Genomic DNA, 20,965 nt, shown 5'->3' on the forward strand with positions numbered 1-20,965 from the left:
AAAGCTATACTTACTGAAACGGAGGGTTGTAAGTGACATGATAATATCTATTATACGAAAGTAAACTTAAATTCAGGATTTGATTCTATATTATTGGACTATATTATACAGGGTGTAACAAAAATACAGGTCATAAATTAAACCACATATTCTGGGACCAAAAATAGTTCGATTGAACCTAACTTACCTTAGTACAAATATGCCTACAAAAAAAGTTATAGCCCTTTGAAGGTACAAAATGAAAATTGATTTTTTCCAATATATCGAAAACTATTATAGATTTTTTATCGAAAATGACCATGTGGCATTATTATGGCAGAAACATCTTAAAAAGAAATTATAGTAAAATTTTTGCACCCCATAAAAAATTAATGGGGGTTTTGTTCCCTTAAACCCCCCCAAACTTTTATGTGCGCTCCAATTAAATTATTGTTGTGGTACCATTAGTTAAACACAATATTTTTAAAATTTTTGTGCCTCTTAGTATTTTTTTGATAAACCAGTTTTAATCGAGTTGCGGCTTCTTTTTTAAAATATTTACATAAAAATTTTATGGGGGTTTTGTGCCTTTAAGTCCCCCAAATGTTTGTGTACGTTCCAATTAAACTATTATTGCAGTACCATAAGTTAAACACAATGTTTTTAAAACTTTTTTGTTTCTTATTCTTTTTTCGATAAGACACCTCTTATCGAGATATGGCTTCTTTTCTAATATAGTTCAAAATATATCTCAAACTGTAATTTATAAATAAATTTTCATATTACTACCAGGTCTCTTGTCAGTATACAAATGTAGGTGGTGGATTTGAAAAATATTCAAAATATCTCGATAAAAACTAGCTTTTCGAAAAAGTACTAAGAGGAAAAAAAGTTTTAAAAATATTGTGTTTAGCTAATGGTGCCACAAAAATAATTTAATTGGAACGTACGCAAAAGTTTGGGGGGGTTCAAGGGAACAAAACCCCCAAAAATTTTTTATGGGGTTCACAAATTTCACTATTATTTCTTTTTAAGATGTTTCTGCCATAAGAATACCACATGTCCATTTTCATTAAAAAATCTTTAATAGTTTTGGATATATCGGAAAAAATCGGTTTTCATTTTGTAACTTCAAAGGGCTATAACTTTTTTTGTATGTATATTTGTACTAAGGTAAGTTAGGTTCAATCGAACTATTTTTGATCCTAGAATATGTGATTTAATTTATGACCTGTATTTTTGTTACACCCTGTATATTGACAAAAAAAATAATTTAATTCATATACCCATGTTAAAAATTTTATTTAGAAAATTAGTTCATATTAAATGGTAAATACTTTTGTTTAGTAACAAAAAATAAAAAACAGATGACCATAAACAAAAAACAAGAAATAAATGTAATTTTATGTTAAAAAGAAACTTATCAAACCTGTCGGGATTCTGGGCTGTCGGGATTTTGGCCTGTCGGGATTCTGGCGTGTCGGGATTTTGGCTGTCGGGATTTTGGGGTAGACTCCTTCTGGATATATTCTTTAAATTATCTTATATACTTCCAAACTTCCGTTTTTATCTGATGTAAGCCCCAAGAAAATAGAACAAGAGGAAGGACCCATAAAAGATGGATAGACGACGTAGAGGGAGATATTAAAACCATGAACATCAGGCAATCAGGCAGTGGCGAAAGAAAGTATCCGACAGGGCAGAATGGAAGAACATTCTGCAAAGCAGGCCAAGACTCACAAAGGGTTGTAGCGCCATTAGAAGAAGAAGAAGACGTATTTATCCAAATAAATCTTGATTTTTAGAGCAATGCTAATCCATTATCTTTTGCAGCTTCCTTAGTTCCTAAGTTGGTTGACCTAATAATATCGACGACACATGATATTCTTTTTGGCTTTTTGAGTAGGATTCATGGTGTCAGAAAAATTAAACAAAGCAGTTGTAGGTTTTTAACCAAGATCAGATCGAATATGTTAGTTGTAAGGAAAGTATAGAAAGATAAGTAACAATAAAGGACATGCGCGTACTGAAGATAAAGATTTAGAAACCAAAACCGTTCTACGAAAAACTAAGTACTCTAATTAAGAATATACAGAAATACGGTATAAAAATAATCATTGGGGACATGAATACGAAAGTCGGAAAAGAGGAGATATGTAGAAGAATACCAGAGGGATGAAGTTTGCAAAAGCAATCAAATGAAAATGGAAAAAACTTAGTAGAATTTGCTACAGAGTACAAAATGAAAATAGTTAACACAAGACATTTTATCCATAAAGACATTCATGGACTTCCCACGATGGACAAGTAGAAAAATCATATAGATCGTGTCCCAAATAAAGCAAACATAATACTGCAATAGTCAATGGCAATATTACTGAATAAGGAATTAAAGAACCTTTCAAATGAGCTAGCACATGACCCCTATCCTCATTTAAAAAAATCATCGATTTCGTCATCAGGCCCAGATGGATGAACTCACTAGTATGATATATGTGTCAAAAAATCATAATTTAAAACTAAAAATCGACCTACATTTTTTCTTAAAGTGACCGGCTTACGAAATAACGAATTTATTTCAGAAATTTGGATCTGGAACACAAAATAAGATCAAAAACTATGTGGCTAGGAGATAAGTTAGAAGAATTTGCATAAAGAAGAAAGATAATAACTAGAAAAGCAATTAAAAACATAGAAGAACTCTACATGAACAAATTGGTGAAAAAATTCTACCAAGAAGTTTAGAAATCCAAGGAAACCAAAAATAATAATGCAAGGTATTGCAGAACCAAAGGTTTACTTCTAGGAGGAACAACGGAAAAATTGAACAGATGTGGAAACAAGAGGAACTAGAGGGAAATGAGAATTTTCAAAAAGATAATAATTAAATGACGAATTCGTTGAGAGAATGATTAAATCACTAAAAAATAAAAAAGCATGTGATCCAGAAGGAATCCCAGCGGAACTTACAAAAAATGGAACTGCAAAATTGATAAAACTAATAACCATAATTTTCAACAACTACACAAATGGAGAAAACATACCAGAAAATTGGAAAACAGGATGGAAAACCCCAATACACAAAAAGGGTAACAAGGAAGACTGCCAGAACTATCGCTGTATTACTGTAACTAGCACCTTTAGCAGATTATATGGGAAAACTATAAAAACTCTAATAGAAAATGAATATGCACCTTTAGAGATCGAACAATAAGCAGGATTCCGAGCAGGAAGATATATAACTAAGGCATATGATACCGTACCACTTTGTAAATTATGGCAAGTCCTGGAAAAATCCCCTATTAATATAACTTTAATAAAATCAGTGCAACAATTCTATAACAATATCCAAGCAAGCATAAAAATCAACAGCAGATTATCCAATAGCTTCATGGTGAATAAGGGACTACGACAGGGATGGAACTTATCGCCAACATTGTTTAAAATCTATATAAATGAGGTCTTGAATGAGTGGCGGAAATCGTGTTCTGGAATGGGGATACAGCTAAACGACGACTCAACACTATACACACTGCATTTTGCTGACGATCAGGTGGTGATTGCCCAGGATAAAGATGATCTAATATTTATGACAAACCGGCTGTTTCAAGAATACAAAAAATGGGGCCTATACGTTAATGTAAAGAAAACCAAATATATGTGTATAGGAGCACAGAAAACTGAGTTACAACTAGAGGATGATATGGTTATCGAGCCAAGCTCTGATTATGTATACCTTGGAACGAGAATCCAATAAAGTGGAATGACAGAATTCGAAATAGAGGAAAGAATTATGAAAGCAAAGAAGGTAATAGGAGCTTTGAACTCACTACTTTGGTCAAAAACCATATCAAAAGAAAAGAAAACACAGCTTTATAATAGCATCTTTAAAAGCGTGGTATTGTATGGATGTGAAACCTGGCAACTGAATAAGCGAACAGAACAGAAGTTGCTCGCGCTCAAAATGGAATTCTGGCGAAGATCGGCCTGCATCTCCAGACTCTCACATATAACGAACAAACGGGTACGAGATTTATGAATAGAAAAACAAAACGTAATTGAAGAAGTCCAACAAAAACAACTTTGTTGGTATGGCCATGTACAAAGAATGGAAGAACATCGACTCCCAAAGCTAATAATGGAATGGCAACCCCCGAAAAGAAGGAAAAGGGGCAGACCGAAAACAACCTGGATAAGCGGAATCCAGAAAGCCATGTCTGAGAGGAGATCCTTTCGGGCAGGTTACGAATGCGCCACTTGCATCATTAATCCTCTTTCCTAGTACTTACCTAGTGTCAATGCACACTAGCACAGGGGGCTTGAAGTGTCCTCCGAAGGACGGTGAGAGGCTCATATCATTTTAAGAAATAAAAATGTCGTTGTTGATGCCTAAATCCGAACTCGTACGCTCTAGCTTAGAAAGTCAGTATCGAGATACTAAAAAGATGAAGAAGGGACGTGCGGGGAACCAACTTTGAAGAAAGTTAAAGAAACAATAAGAGGCCCAAAAAATAACAAAAGCGAAGGAGAGAGGGATATCCCAGTTGGGATTTTTAAAGAAGGCGACGAAAGACTGAAAGGACGAATATCTCGCTCTACATTAGCAGTTTAGCAAAAGGAAGAAATGCCGAAACAATGGAATAGTTCAGAGAAATAAGAAAAAAAAATATCCTGTTGGTGACACAACCCCCTCTAGGCCAAAACCAAATTTTTGAGAAGTATGGACATCTATATTAATAACCTATATGTTTCCTGCAGTCGATTTTGATGATATAAATAGTTATAAACAAATGAAGATCAAAAAACAATAAATTTTCGCTTTTCTCGTCTATAACCAAAAAGTTAAGCATTTTAAACCAATTTGAAAGTAAGAAACTCATAAATCGTATAAAAAACTTCAATATGGCGTTCGCTGAATATCTATCCTTATTGGTTGCTTAGAAATTTGCAAAATATGGGGAGAATATTGAGTTTTTCCTTCTTATTACACGGAACGCTGAGACTTCTGGTGCTTAAATCATACCCTAAATTTCAAAGCACTTGGTCAAATAGTTTAAAAGTTATTTAATTTGTTTATCCCAAATTAATTTTTTTCTGAAACATTATAAGTCAGAAAATTATGAAGTTACAGTAATACTTTGGCTAGTTTATAAAAGAAGAAGATTTACACTATTAATTTAATTAAAAAAAATGACAAAAAATAATTCTAAATATTGCAAAATTATTTTGCAAGAACATGTAAATTAAAAAAAGGGGGGGCTAACTTCGTCCCTAATTGTCCTAGGACAATTGTTTTTCTTTCTGAATGTGTATAAAAATTTAGTCTTTCTAAATATGAAAAAATAATTTTTCTACGGGTAACGGTTAAAAAATTATTCTAATTGTTTATAAATAAGCAAAAAATCGACATGTTTTTGCAAAATAATTTTACACTGTTTAAAATTACTTTTTGTCATTTTTTTTAATTAACCTAATAGAATAAATGTTCTTCTTTCATAAACTGTCCGAAGTGTTACTGTAACTTCATAATTTTCTGACTTATTGTGTTGCAAAAAAAATTAATTTGGGATAAACAAATTAAATAACTTTTAAACTATTTGACCAACTGTACTGTAACTTCATAATTTTCTGACTTATAGTGTTGCAAAAAAATTAATTTGGGATAAACAAATTAAATAACTTTTAAACTTTTTGACCAATTGCTTCGAAATTTAAAATATAATTTAAGGACAAGAGGTCTGAGCATTTCGTGTAATAAGACGGTTCTAACTTAATGTTTACATAAGTTAGGAACATTTATAAAATCTCAAAATTTATTATTTATTTTGCAATTTTTTAAGCAACAAATAAGGATAGACATATTCAGCGACCGCCATATTGAAGCTTTTTATATGATTTATGAGTTTCTTATTCTCAAATTTGTTTAGAATGCTTCACTTTTTAGTGATAGACGAAAAAAGCGAAAATTTACCGTTTTCTGACCTTCATTTGTTTATAACTATGTATATCATCAAAATCGGCTGCAGGAAACATATGGGTTATTAATATAGATGTCCATACTACTCAAATTTGGTTTCGGCATGTGTCATGAGAAAAATCTTATTTCTCTAGACTAGAATAGCACTTTTTGAAGAATTAACTTCTTGTAGAATTGAATATATTGCTAAATTCTGTTGTAATGACTTCCTAGTTAAAATTATACTTGTGTACGTATCTACATAGGTACAAAGGTATTAGTTGCGATGTAAAGCACGATAACGTTTTCGATGAAATGTAGTTAATTTGTGAGCTTATAAATAGGAGATTGAACTCTTGTTAGTTCGTATCCTAATTAGAATATTTACCTCATCAAGTAATATGTACACTGTTGAAATTCTGCACATTCTACGTATTTAATAGCTGTCAATAATTAATTTTCTCCACGACTAAAATAGTAATGTCTTTGCTTTGTAATAATCCTAATATTTTATAGAAATATTTTTATTATTAAATATTAAGTACGCATTAAAACTTAATTATAGATATAACATGTTTGTGTTCCTCATGGTTTACTTTGTTCCGTACAAAATATTATAATATAGCTTTATTAATATTAATTACTGAATATCTTTTAATATATGTACAATATAATTAAAAAATAAATGATAGCTATTTTGATACCTATGTAGTTGTTAAGCAAAATATAAAAATCTAGTATATTTATGAAAATACGCCAAAATTGGCATTTAGGAGTACTGACCCATCAAATTGCCAAAAATGGCGTCGGGACAACAACTAGCTCTGTACAGGTTGAAAGAGGGATAAATACCATATCAAACATTCTGACAGATTCAGATCTAAGAATGAAAAAGAAGATTAAAAAATGTACAGACTGAACAAAATTAACAAATGGACTGCCGTGTGTGTATATAGTTTAGTTAGTCAATTGGTTTTCACTTACCAAAGAAAGCCAAATATTTGTTATTAGGAGTTGATTCTTCTCGTCCTATGGTCAAACAATAAAAGGGAAACATCGGTAGTTAGTAACATAACAAAGCATGCAGAGCACAATACAGCTGAGCATTTTTACTAATAGGTAATAAACTAGATAATATATACCATAATTTAATTTATTAAAACGGTAGTTGTCTATATACCATATAGTTAAATAACTTTTAACATCGAAGTGAAAACTCCTGATGTAAATGGTATAATTATTTTAATTAGGAATTAACATTTAAAAATCCAAAGTGATTACATAAATGTTTAGAACGAACTTTTTCGTACCTATCAGTCCATCGTCAGTGAACTTATTTTACTTGCTAAATAGCCCCAGAACCAAAGAGTGGTTGGATTTCATTTAAAATTTACATTATAAAATTGTAAAAATAGAACGACTTATAGCCGATGAAATTCGATCACTATCCGGGAAGATAATATTTCCCTACTCGAATAGAAGTCACATGTACGTATTGGTCTACTCCCGTCAGCCAATTATTAGTCAACTCTCGTCAGTTGGCTGACGAAAGTAGACCAATATGTACATGTGACTCCTATTCAAATAGGGACATATTATTAATATGTTTCCGGATAATTATCCAATTTCATCAGCTATAAGTCGTTCTATTTTTACAATTTTGTAATGTAAATTTTAAGTTAAAACACTGTTTGGCTCTGGAGGAAGTAAAATAAGTTCAGTGAAGATGGACTGATAGGTTCGAGAACGTTCATTCTGAACATTTAGTAATCCCTTTGGATTATTAAATTTTAATTCCTAATTAAAATTATACCATAATATGTATAACCAGAAGGTAGATTCTTAAAAAATTCTAATTAATAACTTATCTAGGATTTTACCTTTAATTAGAAAACATACACAGCTATTTGTACTATATATGGTCAAGTCTAGTGTAACATTAATTAGACATTGTCACCTCTGTTTAGAAATATAGCTCTGTGCTTCTACTTGGGTTATTCACAGTTGACAAGAATGAACTTAATTTTCATTTTCTCTTTTAGAAATTAAATAATAGTTTTAGAAAAAATAAGTTTAGAAAATAGATAACACTCCGCGTGCAGTCACGGATTGCAACGAACGAAATGGCAGGGATGCCCTAGCGACATCTGCTAGAAAAAAGTTTAAGTTTTTAGTCTAATAGCACATAAAATAATATTTAAAATACCATTTTATGTATTACCAGATTAAAAATAATGGAAAACCTTCTCTGGTTACACCATCCGAGCCTTATAAAAATGCAAACAATACGGATTCTGAGACCAAAGGAAGATGAGGGAATTTTACATTTTATAATTCACATCTCATCTGCTCAGGCGGTATATTTCCAGCTAGAATGGTTCCCTTCGTACTCCAAATAAAGTAATATATAAATTAAAAATGAAGAAAACACATTTCAATTTCGTACGAAATTTTTTCCGACATTGAAAATGTTTATTCATTTTTAACTTATATATTTACCCTATTTGGAGTACGAAGGGAACCATTCTCGATGGAAATTTACCGCCTGAGCAGATGGGATGTGAATTATAAATTGTAAAGTTCCCTTATCTTCCTATAGCCTCAGCATCCGCATGAATTGCATTTTTAGAAGCCTCAGATGGTGTAGCCAGAGAAGGTTTCCCATTGTTTTTAATATGGTAAAATGTAAAATGCTATTTTGAATATCGTTTTATGTGTTATTATATTAAAAACTTAAACTTAATTTGATATTATTTCATATGTTTCATAATTATAATTTTATAGTCTCTCCTTATCCTCAAAATAGTTTTTTGACTATTAACAATAAATAATAATAATTTCTTGACAACTGAACTAGGCTATCTGTTCATAGTTGTTCATAGAAAAAATTAATCTGTTCATGGAAAAAAATTAATTTTTGACTATAAAACGTTTCTTATACATTTCAGAAAAAAATGGTTTAAATAAAAGTTGTAGACCTTAAAAAGTTCTTTGATTTGGGAGTTTCTAAAGTAATATACACAAAGAATTGATCGAGATAATTGCAAAAAAACCTATTTTTGTAGTATTATATAGATGTTAAAAACTTTGTTTTTTTTGCATAATGATAGGCAGTGCTTTTTTTTAACAATAGAGGGTCCGGTACGCTATGTTCCGGGGGTCTGGGGAGCGTTCATAAGGGGGTTTTAAAGCTATTTGGGAGCAGGGAAAAATTCAGGAATTTGTCTATAATTTGGTTGTTTTTTTTATTTTTTGTCCCAAAATGTGCCGGTACGGCGTACCGGCGCGTACCGTCACAAAAACAGCACTGATGATAGGTAATATAACCACTTGAAATTGTGTCAATTATTGAGTTATTTAGGCTTACTAGTATTCAGCCAGATCCACCAAATAATTTATAAGCTATTTACTTTGTTTGTCCCGGAGAGCGATTTATTTAAACGTGTACTTGACTAAACAGTAAAAGGTTGTAACCCACAAATCAACTTTTTTCAGGAAGTAGAAAAAACGTTCCATTTAAGAAATTTATGAGGAATTAACCCAAAAATTGTATTATTATATTATACATTCAAGTAATTTTATATATAATAATATGTATATGTATAATTTCATTAGTTTGTAGATCAATAATTCATCTATAAATTAATGAAAAATTATTGGGTTAATTCCTCATAAAATTACTTGAATGGAGCGTTTTTACTACTTCCTGAACAAAAGTTGATTTGTGGGCTACAACCTTTTATCTTTCAACCGTCGATATATAATCAGATCTCAATCGATTATTTGAAGACTCAAAGTTAGCCCTTCTTCAAATGGTTGTTTTCATAATAATTTTGATAAAATGTTAAATTTATTTAATATATCTTAAAACTAAAGGCTCAAAAAATAAATTGCGATTTGCTTAATAGTTCTAGAGTCACTGTTTGGGCAAGTAGAGTTGTCTAAATAATGGCCCTCCAAGAGGATAAAAAATCGAGTAACTTAAAATTTACTGTTTGATCGATCTAACTGCGATTTATCACAATTCAATTAATTTCCACAATTTTAAGTAGTTATATTAATTGCCGTTATACAAAAAACTAAGTTATTAATAGTTATAAACCACTGAAAAAATAAGGATTTTTTCAATAATCTCGATCAGTAGTTCTTTTTTGTTACTGGCCTATACGGCCTTTGACACATAGCCTCTAAAATTCCAGAACATGGCCTATAAATCTCGGAAACAATGTACCATTACAAAACAAAAGCCTATACTCCAATATAATTTGTCTTTAATATACAAATTATGAATTCAACCAATTTATAAGCAAATAATAATAAAAAATTGTTTACATAGATATTTTTTAGGTGGGATTAAACCACAATTAATTGTAAAAAAAATTAGCTTTGATTACTCTGTTGATGTTTCCACTTGAAATTCGGATGTGGTTTGCAAAAAATTCTGAAGTTAAATAATATGATTTTGCCTAAAAATGTTTATATAATATATACAGGGTGAGTAGGGAGTAATGTGCCAAACTTTAAGACTGTATAATATACGAAAAATAACTCACATGTTGTTATTCGATTTTCATTTGTTTCCGAGATACGGGATGTTAGAATTTTTCTTACAAACTGACAATTTATTTATTGCTCCAAAACCGTTTGAGGTTTGCAAATGAAATTTGGTGGGTTTTAAGACATGGTTATTGCGGATCTTTTGACACACAATTAAGAATGTTATATTCACCATTGGCGCGCGTACGGGTAAGGATCTGAAATTTTTTAAAGAAATAAAAATAGTAAGTCAATGAGATATTTCAAATTAAAAATCATTTTTGAATTCCCTGTTCAATTTGTGATAAAAAATTTATCTTCCCATTTTTTCATACCACGCTTCGTTTTGATGCAAAAAAATAAAATATCTTAACGCATCCAAAGTATTCGAAATAAGTTTCTACACACTCATATAGAAACTTCGTCGAAAACTTTATAAGCAAGCTATTTTATTTTTTGCATGAAAACTACATAAGTCGCTTGAAAAAATGGGAAGATAGATTTTTTATCACAAATTAAACGAGGAATTCAAGAAATATGTTTAATTTGAAATATTTCAGTGGCGTACCATTTTTATCTTTAAAAAATTTCAGACTATTACCCGTACGCGCGCCAATGGTGAATATAAAATTCTTAATTGTATGTCAAAACATGCGCAATAATTATGTCTTAAAACCCACCAAATTTCATTTGCACACCTCAACCGGTTTTATAGCAATAAATAAATCGTCAGTTTGTAAGAAACATTTTAACATCCCGTATCCAAAATAAAATAACAATGAGTTATTTTTGATTATCTTTACGTATACAGTCTTAAAGTTTGGCACATTCCTCCCCACTTACCCTGTATATATATGATTATTATTATGTAGTGACTATTAATAATACAATTATAGCCACATAATTTTTTGCTTCAAAATGTTTTGAAAACCATTTCCGAATTTCGCCAACAAAATAATAAAATGAAATTTTCATTACAATTAGTGGTTTTAAATTAATTGTATATACAGTGCGGTGGAATAAGTGTTGCCCCTCCCTGTTAACTTGTTTATTTTAAGAATATAAGCAAAACGCTCGGACAGGTCGATTTTTAAACTAATCATAGTATATCATAGCATCAACGTTTCGAACTTTACGCGATCCCTCTTCAGGTGACAGGCATAACTTTGATTTTTTTTAAACTCTTTTTAAACGCATTTATTTTTTTCTAATTCTGAGAAAACTAATAAATATTTTGAAAAATTTAAGCGCAGAATGAAAGGTTAGATTATTACCGAGGGCTGACAGTCCCTTAGAATAAACAAAAAGTTTCTTTTGAATGATATATTTGAAATTAAAAATCACACTAAATTTTCTCTTTTTTCCACCACTGTGACTTATTAAAATAAACATTATAGGAGTTCTAAGGGACTTTGGACCATCGTAATACTGTAATGTTTCATTCTGAGTTTACATTTTTCAAAAATATTTATTAGTTTTTTCAGGATTCGACAAAAATGATTGCATTTAGAAAAAATTCGACCGAAATTTTGCGCCTACGCTCTCAAACAGGATTAAAGTATTATACATTTTTGAACTCAGTATTTTAAGAGCTTTTAAATGAGGTGTCACATGATGTACTTTCCTATTTAAAAAAATCAAAGTTATGGCTGTCACCTGAACGCGGGATCGCGTTAAGTTCGAAACGTTGATGCTATAATATACTATGGTTAGTTTAAAAATCGACCTGTCCGAGCGTTTTGCTTATATTCTTAAAATAAACAAGTTAACAGAGGGGGGGCAACACTTATTCCACCGCACTGTATGTAAAATTCATAAATGTTTCATGTACAGAAGTCTTTGAAGTGGTTTTGAAATGACCTCTTCCAAATGAGGTATTAATTGCCATGTGATTTAATACATAATTATCATGAAAAATAGCAGCATTTTCTATTACTACGTCACTAAACGTTAAAAAAACAAGACTAAGTTTTCAATCTAATAGCATATAAAACAATATTAAAAATATTACTCTACATCCTACCAGATTGAAAACAATGGGAAACTTCTCTGGTTACACCTCCGAGGCTTCTAAAATTTGCAAGCCATAACGGATGCTGAGACTAAAGGAGATGAGATAATTTTATAATTTATAATTCACTTAGAGGGTTTTTAAATAAATATACCTTTTATAAAGTCAATTTTTCATTAAATTTATTTGTAATTAATGGTATATATCCAGCTACAGGAAATTCTTCCTTGTAGATTTTTTTAAATTATTTCTTTGGACTACTACTACAAATATTTTCTTTCTTTTTTAATTGTAACATGAACTGTCTCTAAAAAATTCTGGTATACTTATTTAAAATACATACAAATAATAATAAATTTTGAAAATTTCTTGCCAGCAGTAAGTTCGTATGTAAGTATGTTTAAACTTAATAATATTATTATTTGGTTTATTTAAATGTTGGTTTAAAAAAAATATTTTAAAATGTTGTCCCAAAGTTCCTATTCCGCTGTATAAAATATTCAGCATATTTTATAGCATCATCTTCTTTCTAGAATGTAATATACAGCGAATATTTATGTCCTGTGATATAGACTATGTAGAAGTTTAGGACAATATTTTATATGCTAAAGAATTTTAATTTTAAAATAATCATACTCTATAAATAAATATTACACATAAACGATATAATATGACCACAAGCTTCCTTATATAAATATTAGTTGTAATCATAAGGCAGAATATACTAGAAATATATTTGAAACAAATCCGGCAACAATGCATACGCAGTAATATCAAGTAAGTTCTTTGGTTTGCACCAGTTACTTCATATACATTATTATTTGCATTTGTTTAAAAACTTTCACCATATGATAGATTAAATGTAATATATCATTATGTGGCTTAGTAGAGCTGGTATTTCTCACTCAAAACAAAACACAGATTTTTTGTTCGTAGTATGTATATTCTTCATAATATGATCTGTTTGGAGGACATACTATGTATAATAAGAAACAAAATACCGTTAAAAATGATACAACATTAAAACACAGGTATTTTTTATTTAAAAGCCATAATCACATTAGTAGATATTCTGCAGGTTATAGATTTGATGAATCTATTTCAGTTTAGATAAGGAATTCAATTTCCTAATCAGTAATTTTTGGAAGGGTTTATATAATTATTTTCACTAACTTCATCGAACAGTTAAAAAATTGAAATAAGTATAATCAAAAATGAATCAATGAACCAATACATAACGGATCTGACAGATGACCAAACCACTGACTACTCGTTGCGCAAATGCAAAAAGAATAAATAAACAGCGCAACAGATTACGCCATTTTGAAAACAAAATTAACCATGGTCACGTGAGAGAAACTAAAAAACAAATCTGTTCGCTTCATAGTCCAGGGCTCATCTGTTTTGAGATGGACGTTGAGAGGTGACTCAAATTTTTTTGCAGAAATTGCTTGAAAATAACTCAAATAATAATATTTGAGTTATCCTCCCACTCAAAATGGTCCGGAACATTGTTTAAATAATCAAAATGTCAAAATATGAAGGAAAAATTCGATTTTTTTATTGGTTTTTTGAATATAACTTTAAAACTGTTCATTTCTGAGAAAAGTTGTACTGACATAAAAGTTGCGTAATTAAATTTCCTACAACACAGAATTAGTTAAAGATTTAAAAAATAGTCACCCTTGTTGCAAAATAGCAATATTTGCGAAAAAAACCATAAAAAAACAAGTATTCGCATTTTACGTTTTTCAACCATTTATGCTATACTTAGGACCTTCATATTTTACCCAGAAAAACTTTATTATATAGTAAAACAACACTGTAAATTTCATTAAGATCGGTTTAATAGATTTTGCAAAATAAATTTTGCAATCCAGGTTTCGCAATAAAAATTCATTTTTTAAAAATGTTGCAGGACTGAAAATAAAGCAGATAGTAAGTTGAATTTTTTTTTGCTTATAGAAGTGTACTGTACCTTTCATTTGCAATTTACAAAATTAAAATCGAATAATTACCACGGCGTCAGGAAATTTTTTAAATAAACATTAATATTTGGTGCTACGCGCAGGACAGCGGCGTTCGATTCACACAAGTTGATTTCCACCAAAATTTCTTCTAATCTTTATCTAATATATTATTTTCTTACTCTATATTTTGTTGTATTTTAAGATTTTAATTCCACACAAATCAAACTAATTTTATTATTGTTTGTGAAATATTGTTTAAACAATTGCATATGTTTAAAAATAATAAACTTTTATTCTCTAAGTTAAAATATATGAACAAAGAAAGTTTTTACTAAAGAAAGTGTTATTTCAAAGGATAGAGTATGTGATTTTATTTTGCAATAAACAAATTTATTTATTTATATCGAAATGTAATAAAAATTAAAATGTATCAATCATTATCAAAGGTCATTGAAATGCCCAATCAGAGCAAACTGTCCGCTGTCCTGCGCGTAGCACCAATAATTAATGTTTATTTAAAAAATTTCCTGACGCCGTGGCAGTTAATCGATTTTAATTTTGCAAATTGCAAATAAAAGGTACAGTACACTTCTATACGCAAAAAAAATTTCAACTTGCTGTCTGCTTTATTTTCAGTCCTGTAACATTTTGAAGAAACGAATTTTTTTTGCGAAAGCTGGATTTCAAAATTTATTTTGCAAAATCTGTTGAACTGATCTTAATGAAATTTACGGTATTGTTTTAATGTATCATAAAGTTTTCTGGGTGAAATATGAAGGTCCTAAGTGTAGCATAAAAGGTTGAAAAAATGTAAAATGCGAATACTTGTTTTTGTATAGTTTTTTCGCAATTATTGCTATTTTGCAACAAGGGTGACTATTTTTAAAATTTTTAACCAATTCTATGTTGTAGGAAATTTAATTATACAACTTTTATGTCAGTACAACTTTTCTTGGAAATGAATAGTTTTAAAGTTATAATCAAAAAACGAAGAAAAAAATCGAATTTTTCCTTCATTTTTTGACATTTTGATTATATAAACAATGTTCCGGACCTTTTTGAGAGGGAGGATAACTCAAATATTATTATTTCAGATATTTTCAAGCAATTTCTGCAAAAAAATTTGAGTCACCTCTCAACGTCCAAATGTACTAATATTTTTACAGATCCGCCCTGGTCTATCATATTTATAGAATGTATTCAAAATTCACGAAATGAAAAATAATCATGAAAGAAATAAAAATGGAAGGAGAAGTACGACAACAAACTTTAAAGGCAAGTAAAGCGGCGGGATCCTTTAATGACACAATCTAGAAGAATAAACACCTAAGACAAGACACAATATATAAAGCAGCAATTGGACCTATATTGACGTACACGGCGGAGACAAGATCTGACACATCTAAAACGAGACGACTACTAGAAACAACAGGAATGAAAATACTTCGACGAATATCAGGGAAAATCTGTTGGATAAGGATAGAAGCGAAAACATTAAGAAGAGCATGCAATGTAGAAGACATAAATGGATGGGTGACAAAACGGAAGCAGGAGTGGAACGAACACATTAGTAGAATGACCGACGATAGGATAGTACGAATAGCACGAGATGAGTCACCAAATGGACGAAGAAGTATTGGCAGACCAAGATAAAGATGGTGCGATAATTTAAACAATTTAGGAGGCTAATATTGAAGAAAAAACAGGTTTTAAAGGCTACATAGAAGAAAGAAGAAGAGAAGAAGAAGAAAATAATTATCAAGCCGAAAACGACGAAAACGAGAGAACCTACTGAACATGATGTGAACAATTCTGATCAAGGAATAATAAATCCTGTCTTGTTAATTTCTCGTGCACAAATATATCTATAAATAATCTGATATACGAAATATATTCCCTGAAATAGAAATATTTAAACTTCCACTACTACTAAACTTGCACCTAACACTTCTGCAGTTTTGAAACCCACTGTGGACCAGGTATAACCTACAGTCTGGGTCAAGTCCCATTCCCATCTCTCTCATGGTTAAACGTTTTCTTGAAAAGGTACTGTAGGCCTGTATCTTAATACCATATGCTCAGAAGTCATTATCTATGACTTTCCACTTTAATTAATTTGAGGATGGCATTTTTTGCTGCACCTTTGGCCACCATACCACTGAGGTATGTTATTGTTGGCTTTACCATCAAGTTAAATTCAAAGATATGTTTGGTTTTAAATCCTAAATTTGTCCATGAGTGAGTTTGGCTACCATTATCGTAGTCATGTTAAGCTCTACATTTGAAGTACACATTTTGTAACTACAGTTAAAGCCCGTTGCAGATTTGCGATGGACTACAATAACCAACGATGTGTACGAAAAAAAAGTAAACCGAGCATACCTAAATTACTCTGGTCACATAACAAGAAGAACGGGGACAATGGAACTATTGATAGTAGAAGGAAAGTTAAAAGGCCGAGGACCAAGAAGAAGATCTCCAAAACGATTGGCAGACCAAATAAAGACTCTGGTGGGAATATCCCTTACATGGTATCGCAGCCAATGGAGACAACAAGCTAACAGTCTTTAGAGTATCACACCCTCACAAGGGCTCAAGGAATGAGGAGGAGGACGATGACCAGCTCATCCGCATACCCCGGGACATGAAATCCCGTTCGGACCCGGTGATTTATATGATTCAAAGGAGTTTATTGCCCATTAGATATTATCCCGGTTGACCACTTTGTCTTTCACAAAGTAATTTTTTCCTAGATCCATAATTTATGGTATCCAATCCAGCCTTGTTTTAGACTTTCAGAATTTTGTGGAGCCTTGACATTTTTGCAGTCTACTCAGTCTTTTCGCAAAGTCTTCTCCACGATTTCCTTTTTGCTCCAGTTCCTTATTGATGATATTCAGTCCTGATTTTTTTCGAGAAATGTTTGTCTGACGCCTTTCCTTTAATTTGCAAGATTATCATCCCACCAGGGTACTTTTCTGTTGGAGTTCAATCAATTTGAACATTATTTTTATATTTTGAGTTCGTAAAATTTCAGGCTATAGTAGCCTTCTTTATTAAAAAGGCTAGGCTGAAAAGACAACTTTAACATAGGGGTGAGCCACAATAAACATTTTAGGTTGGGAGAGATGATTAAGTTCCCACTCATATTAAACGTAACCTAACCTGCAAAATATAATAAATATAAATGTATTTATTAAAAATGCTTAGTTTTTGAATTATTACAAAACTGAAATTATGACAAATAAAACAAAATAAATAAAAACTAAAATGATGCGCCACTGCATTTAAAAGCACATTTAATAGCGTATTCAAACAAATTTTGGGTACTTTCATAATATTTACCATATTGTGGTTTTCTTCTACTATGATATCCATTAGATGCATTAGTATATTATACTACATAACATTAGAGGTTGATTTCTTAAGGAATTAGATTAATATCTAAATTATTGTTTGAATCTCTCAGCAAATATTCCATATTTTCCAAATGATTTTGGAGATCATAAAAAAGTAAATCTATTTGATGTTTTCCTACATATACATTCAATTTCCTTTTTATAAAAGCCAACAAGAAGGCCCCAAAGATATATTGTGATAGCTATCTGAAAATCCTTTTTTATATAAATCCTAGTTACCTCCGCGTCCGCAACCTCACTGACTTTTCCCCCGTCCTGACAAGAATTCCTAAAATCTGCAAAACACTCTAATATCTTTTCCTTCTCAGAAATACGATAACATCGTTGCCAGAAAAAATAAATAATGCAGAGCGTGCTTTCTTTTTTTACTTATTACAAAGATGTGCCACCTAACTCGTCACAGTCACATTAAATTAATATATACTCGTATATATACGAGGCTTGTTCAGTTGAAACAGATCTTTGGTCCAGAAAATATTTATTTGTAAATATTTCTATATATAATTACCACTGCTTTTATTTGTTATTATACTACGGGGTTGAATCCTGGACACTCACTGAAGCGATGGAGAAAAAACTTGAAGCCTTCGAGATGTGGCTATACAGGCGAATCCTAAGGATATTATGGACGAACAAGATACCCAACAAGACCGTATTACGAAGAATGGGGAAAGAAAGAAAGGTGGTGTATACCATTAAAAGGAGAAAGTTAGAATATCTCGGACACATAGTGAGAAACGGCACTAATTAGAAATTACTGAAGGTAATCCTTCAAGGCAAAGTATTCGGAAAGCGAGGAATTGGGAGAAGAAGAATATCATGGTTAGAGAACCTGGGGAAACGGTTTTCCCCAACAACTAATCTATTTAAAGCATCAGTTAATAAAATAATTATAGCCAGAATGATCGCCAATATTCGAAAAGAATAGGCACCAAAAGAAGAAAAATCCCATTGTTTCACCAACCGATGTATACCCTGTTTAAACAATTCTTGTGGCTGTAGCCCGATCAGGGAACACAAAATTTTACGAAAACCTCCAAAAAAATAAAGGAAGGATGAAAATTTGGGAATAGGTAGATGAAATTGTCTATTATTATATAAGAAAAAGTTTACAATTCTACATCGCCTCCAATTTACAAAAATTTGTAAATACGGGGTGAAAAATATTTTCTCAGGAGTGAAAAAATATACGTTCAAAATAGGCCCGGAATTGGATAAAATGACTAATTCTAAGCAACTTTTTTTCTATAGAGTTTTTTCACTAAGTCAATAATTTTCGAGTTATTTGCGAGTGGATAATATGTTCATTTTTAACAAAACAAAAACATGTTTTTGGACGGTTTTTCGCAGATAACTGAAAAAGTAAGTAATCTAGCGAAAAAATATTCTTAGTAAAAATATAGCTTATAAAAAATTGAAAAAAAAATGATGTACGCATCAGGTCTGCAGACCCAGTAGAAGCAGAGTTGTAGCTAATGAAAAGTAGGTTCTTCTTCGTCAAATTCCAAATCGAATATTTCAATGTGAAATAACATTTCACAGAGCATTTTTCGGGAAAAATTGTTTAAAAAAAGGTTTATTTTTGTTTTTTAAAAAAACTTCTAACAATAAAACTAAGTCAGTTACGCTCAAAATATTGTTAGTCTCTTTTATTTTTGTTACAAAAATCGCGAGAAATCACCCCCTAATTAGCTTCCCCAATAAAATTAATCGTTACCGCTTCACAAGTTACTTTACTTATCTATTGTTTATATTATCTATAAGTTTCATTGGTTCAAAGTGCTCACTTTAAAAAAAATTGGGTTTAAAATAAAACATTTTTTTTAATTTGAAAAAAACTGGAATTGTTCATGGAATTAACTTAAAAATTATTAGTAATACCAAAAATCTTAAAGAGTAATAAAGTGTACGTTTTGCTGTTCTGAATATTTTTGCTGTTTTGTTTTCTTGTTAGACAGAAATTGGTTATGCTATGGCTGTTCAAAATTTGCCTAAACTCGTGATTAGTTACTCTTTCAAGCCATTTTAACTACAGCTTTTTCAAAAATAACAACTTTGAACCGATGAAACTTACAGATCATATAAATAATACGTAAGTAAAGTAACTTATGAAGTGGTAATGATAAAATTTATTTGTCATACTAATTAGGAAGTAATTTTCGCGATTTTTTTACCAAAAAATAAAACAAGACCAACAATATTTTGAGCGCAACTCACTTACTTTTAATGTTACAAGTTTTTTTTAAACAAAACTAAACCTTTTTTTAAACACTTTAAAAAAGTTGAAATGAATTTTCCCCGAAAAGTGCTTCGTTTTTGGGTTATTTCACAGTGAAATATTCGATTTGGAATTTGATGAAGAAGAACCTACTTTTCATTAGTTACAACTCTGCTTCTACTGGGTCCTAGTACCTCAAGCGTACACCATTTTTTCCAGTTTTTTATAAGCTTTATTTTTGCTAAGAATATTTTTTCGCTGAAATACTTACTTTTTGAGTTATCTCCGAAAAACCGTCCAAAAACATGTTTTTTTCTGTTAAAAATGAACATATTCACTTGCAAATAACTCGAAAAGTATTGACTTAAGGAAAACACTCTATAGAACAAAAGTTGCTTAGAATTAGTAGTTTTATCCAATTCTGGACTTATTTTGAATGTATATTTTTCACCTTCGAGAGGGGGGTATTTCCCTCCATTTTTGTAAAATAGAGGGGATGTAGAATTGTAAACTTTTTATTATATAATAATAGACAACTACCTATTCCCAAATTTTTATTCTTCCTTTATTTTTTTTTGGGTCAGATTGTTCTTTGATCGGGTTAGTTGCTTAAATAATTATTTTACGGCATTGTGTACTTCAGACATGAGTCCAACATGAGTCACTAGCCCAACCATTGCTGACCAGTTAGCTAGGAAGGTAGCAGGCCTAAGAATCCTAGGACCTGGGGATCTTTTTAGCTGGTCAACTGCAACAATGTCACTCCCACAAGCGAACCGTGAAAAGATGGGAAGAAGGGCTAGGATGTAGACTTGCCAAGGTAACACTAAGGAACCTTGGAATCAGAAAATTACTTGAGAATGACCAGAAAAAACC

At 30.9% G+C, this 20,965-nt stretch overlaps 1 protein-coding gene across 4 annotated transcripts in view; it reads right to left on the reverse strand.

Moving 5' to 3' along the window:
- Positions 1 to 20,965, reverse strand: part of LOC114328607 (neuronal acetylcholine receptor subunit alpha-7) — a 1,048,703-nt gene that overhangs the window by 558,250 nt on the left and 469,488 nt on the right. The window contains exon 3 of one of the 4 annotated variants that reach the window (XM_050663683.1): positions 6,920 to 6,964. The exons of the other annotated variants lie outside the window; for them this stretch is intronic. Coding sequence (XP_050519640.1) covers positions 6,920 to 6,964 — 45 coding nt within the window. The remainder of the gene's footprint in view (positions 1 to 6,919; positions 6,965 to 20,965) is intronic. 4 annotated transcript variants of the gene reach the window in all.

This window comes from Diabrotica virgifera, chromosome 10 (assembly GCF_917563875.1).
Source record: "Diabrotica virgifera virgifera chromosome 10, PGI_DIABVI_V3a".
Taxonomy (NCBI): domain Eukaryota; kingdom Metazoa; phylum Arthropoda; class Insecta; order Coleoptera; family Chrysomelidae; genus Diabrotica; species Diabrotica virgifera.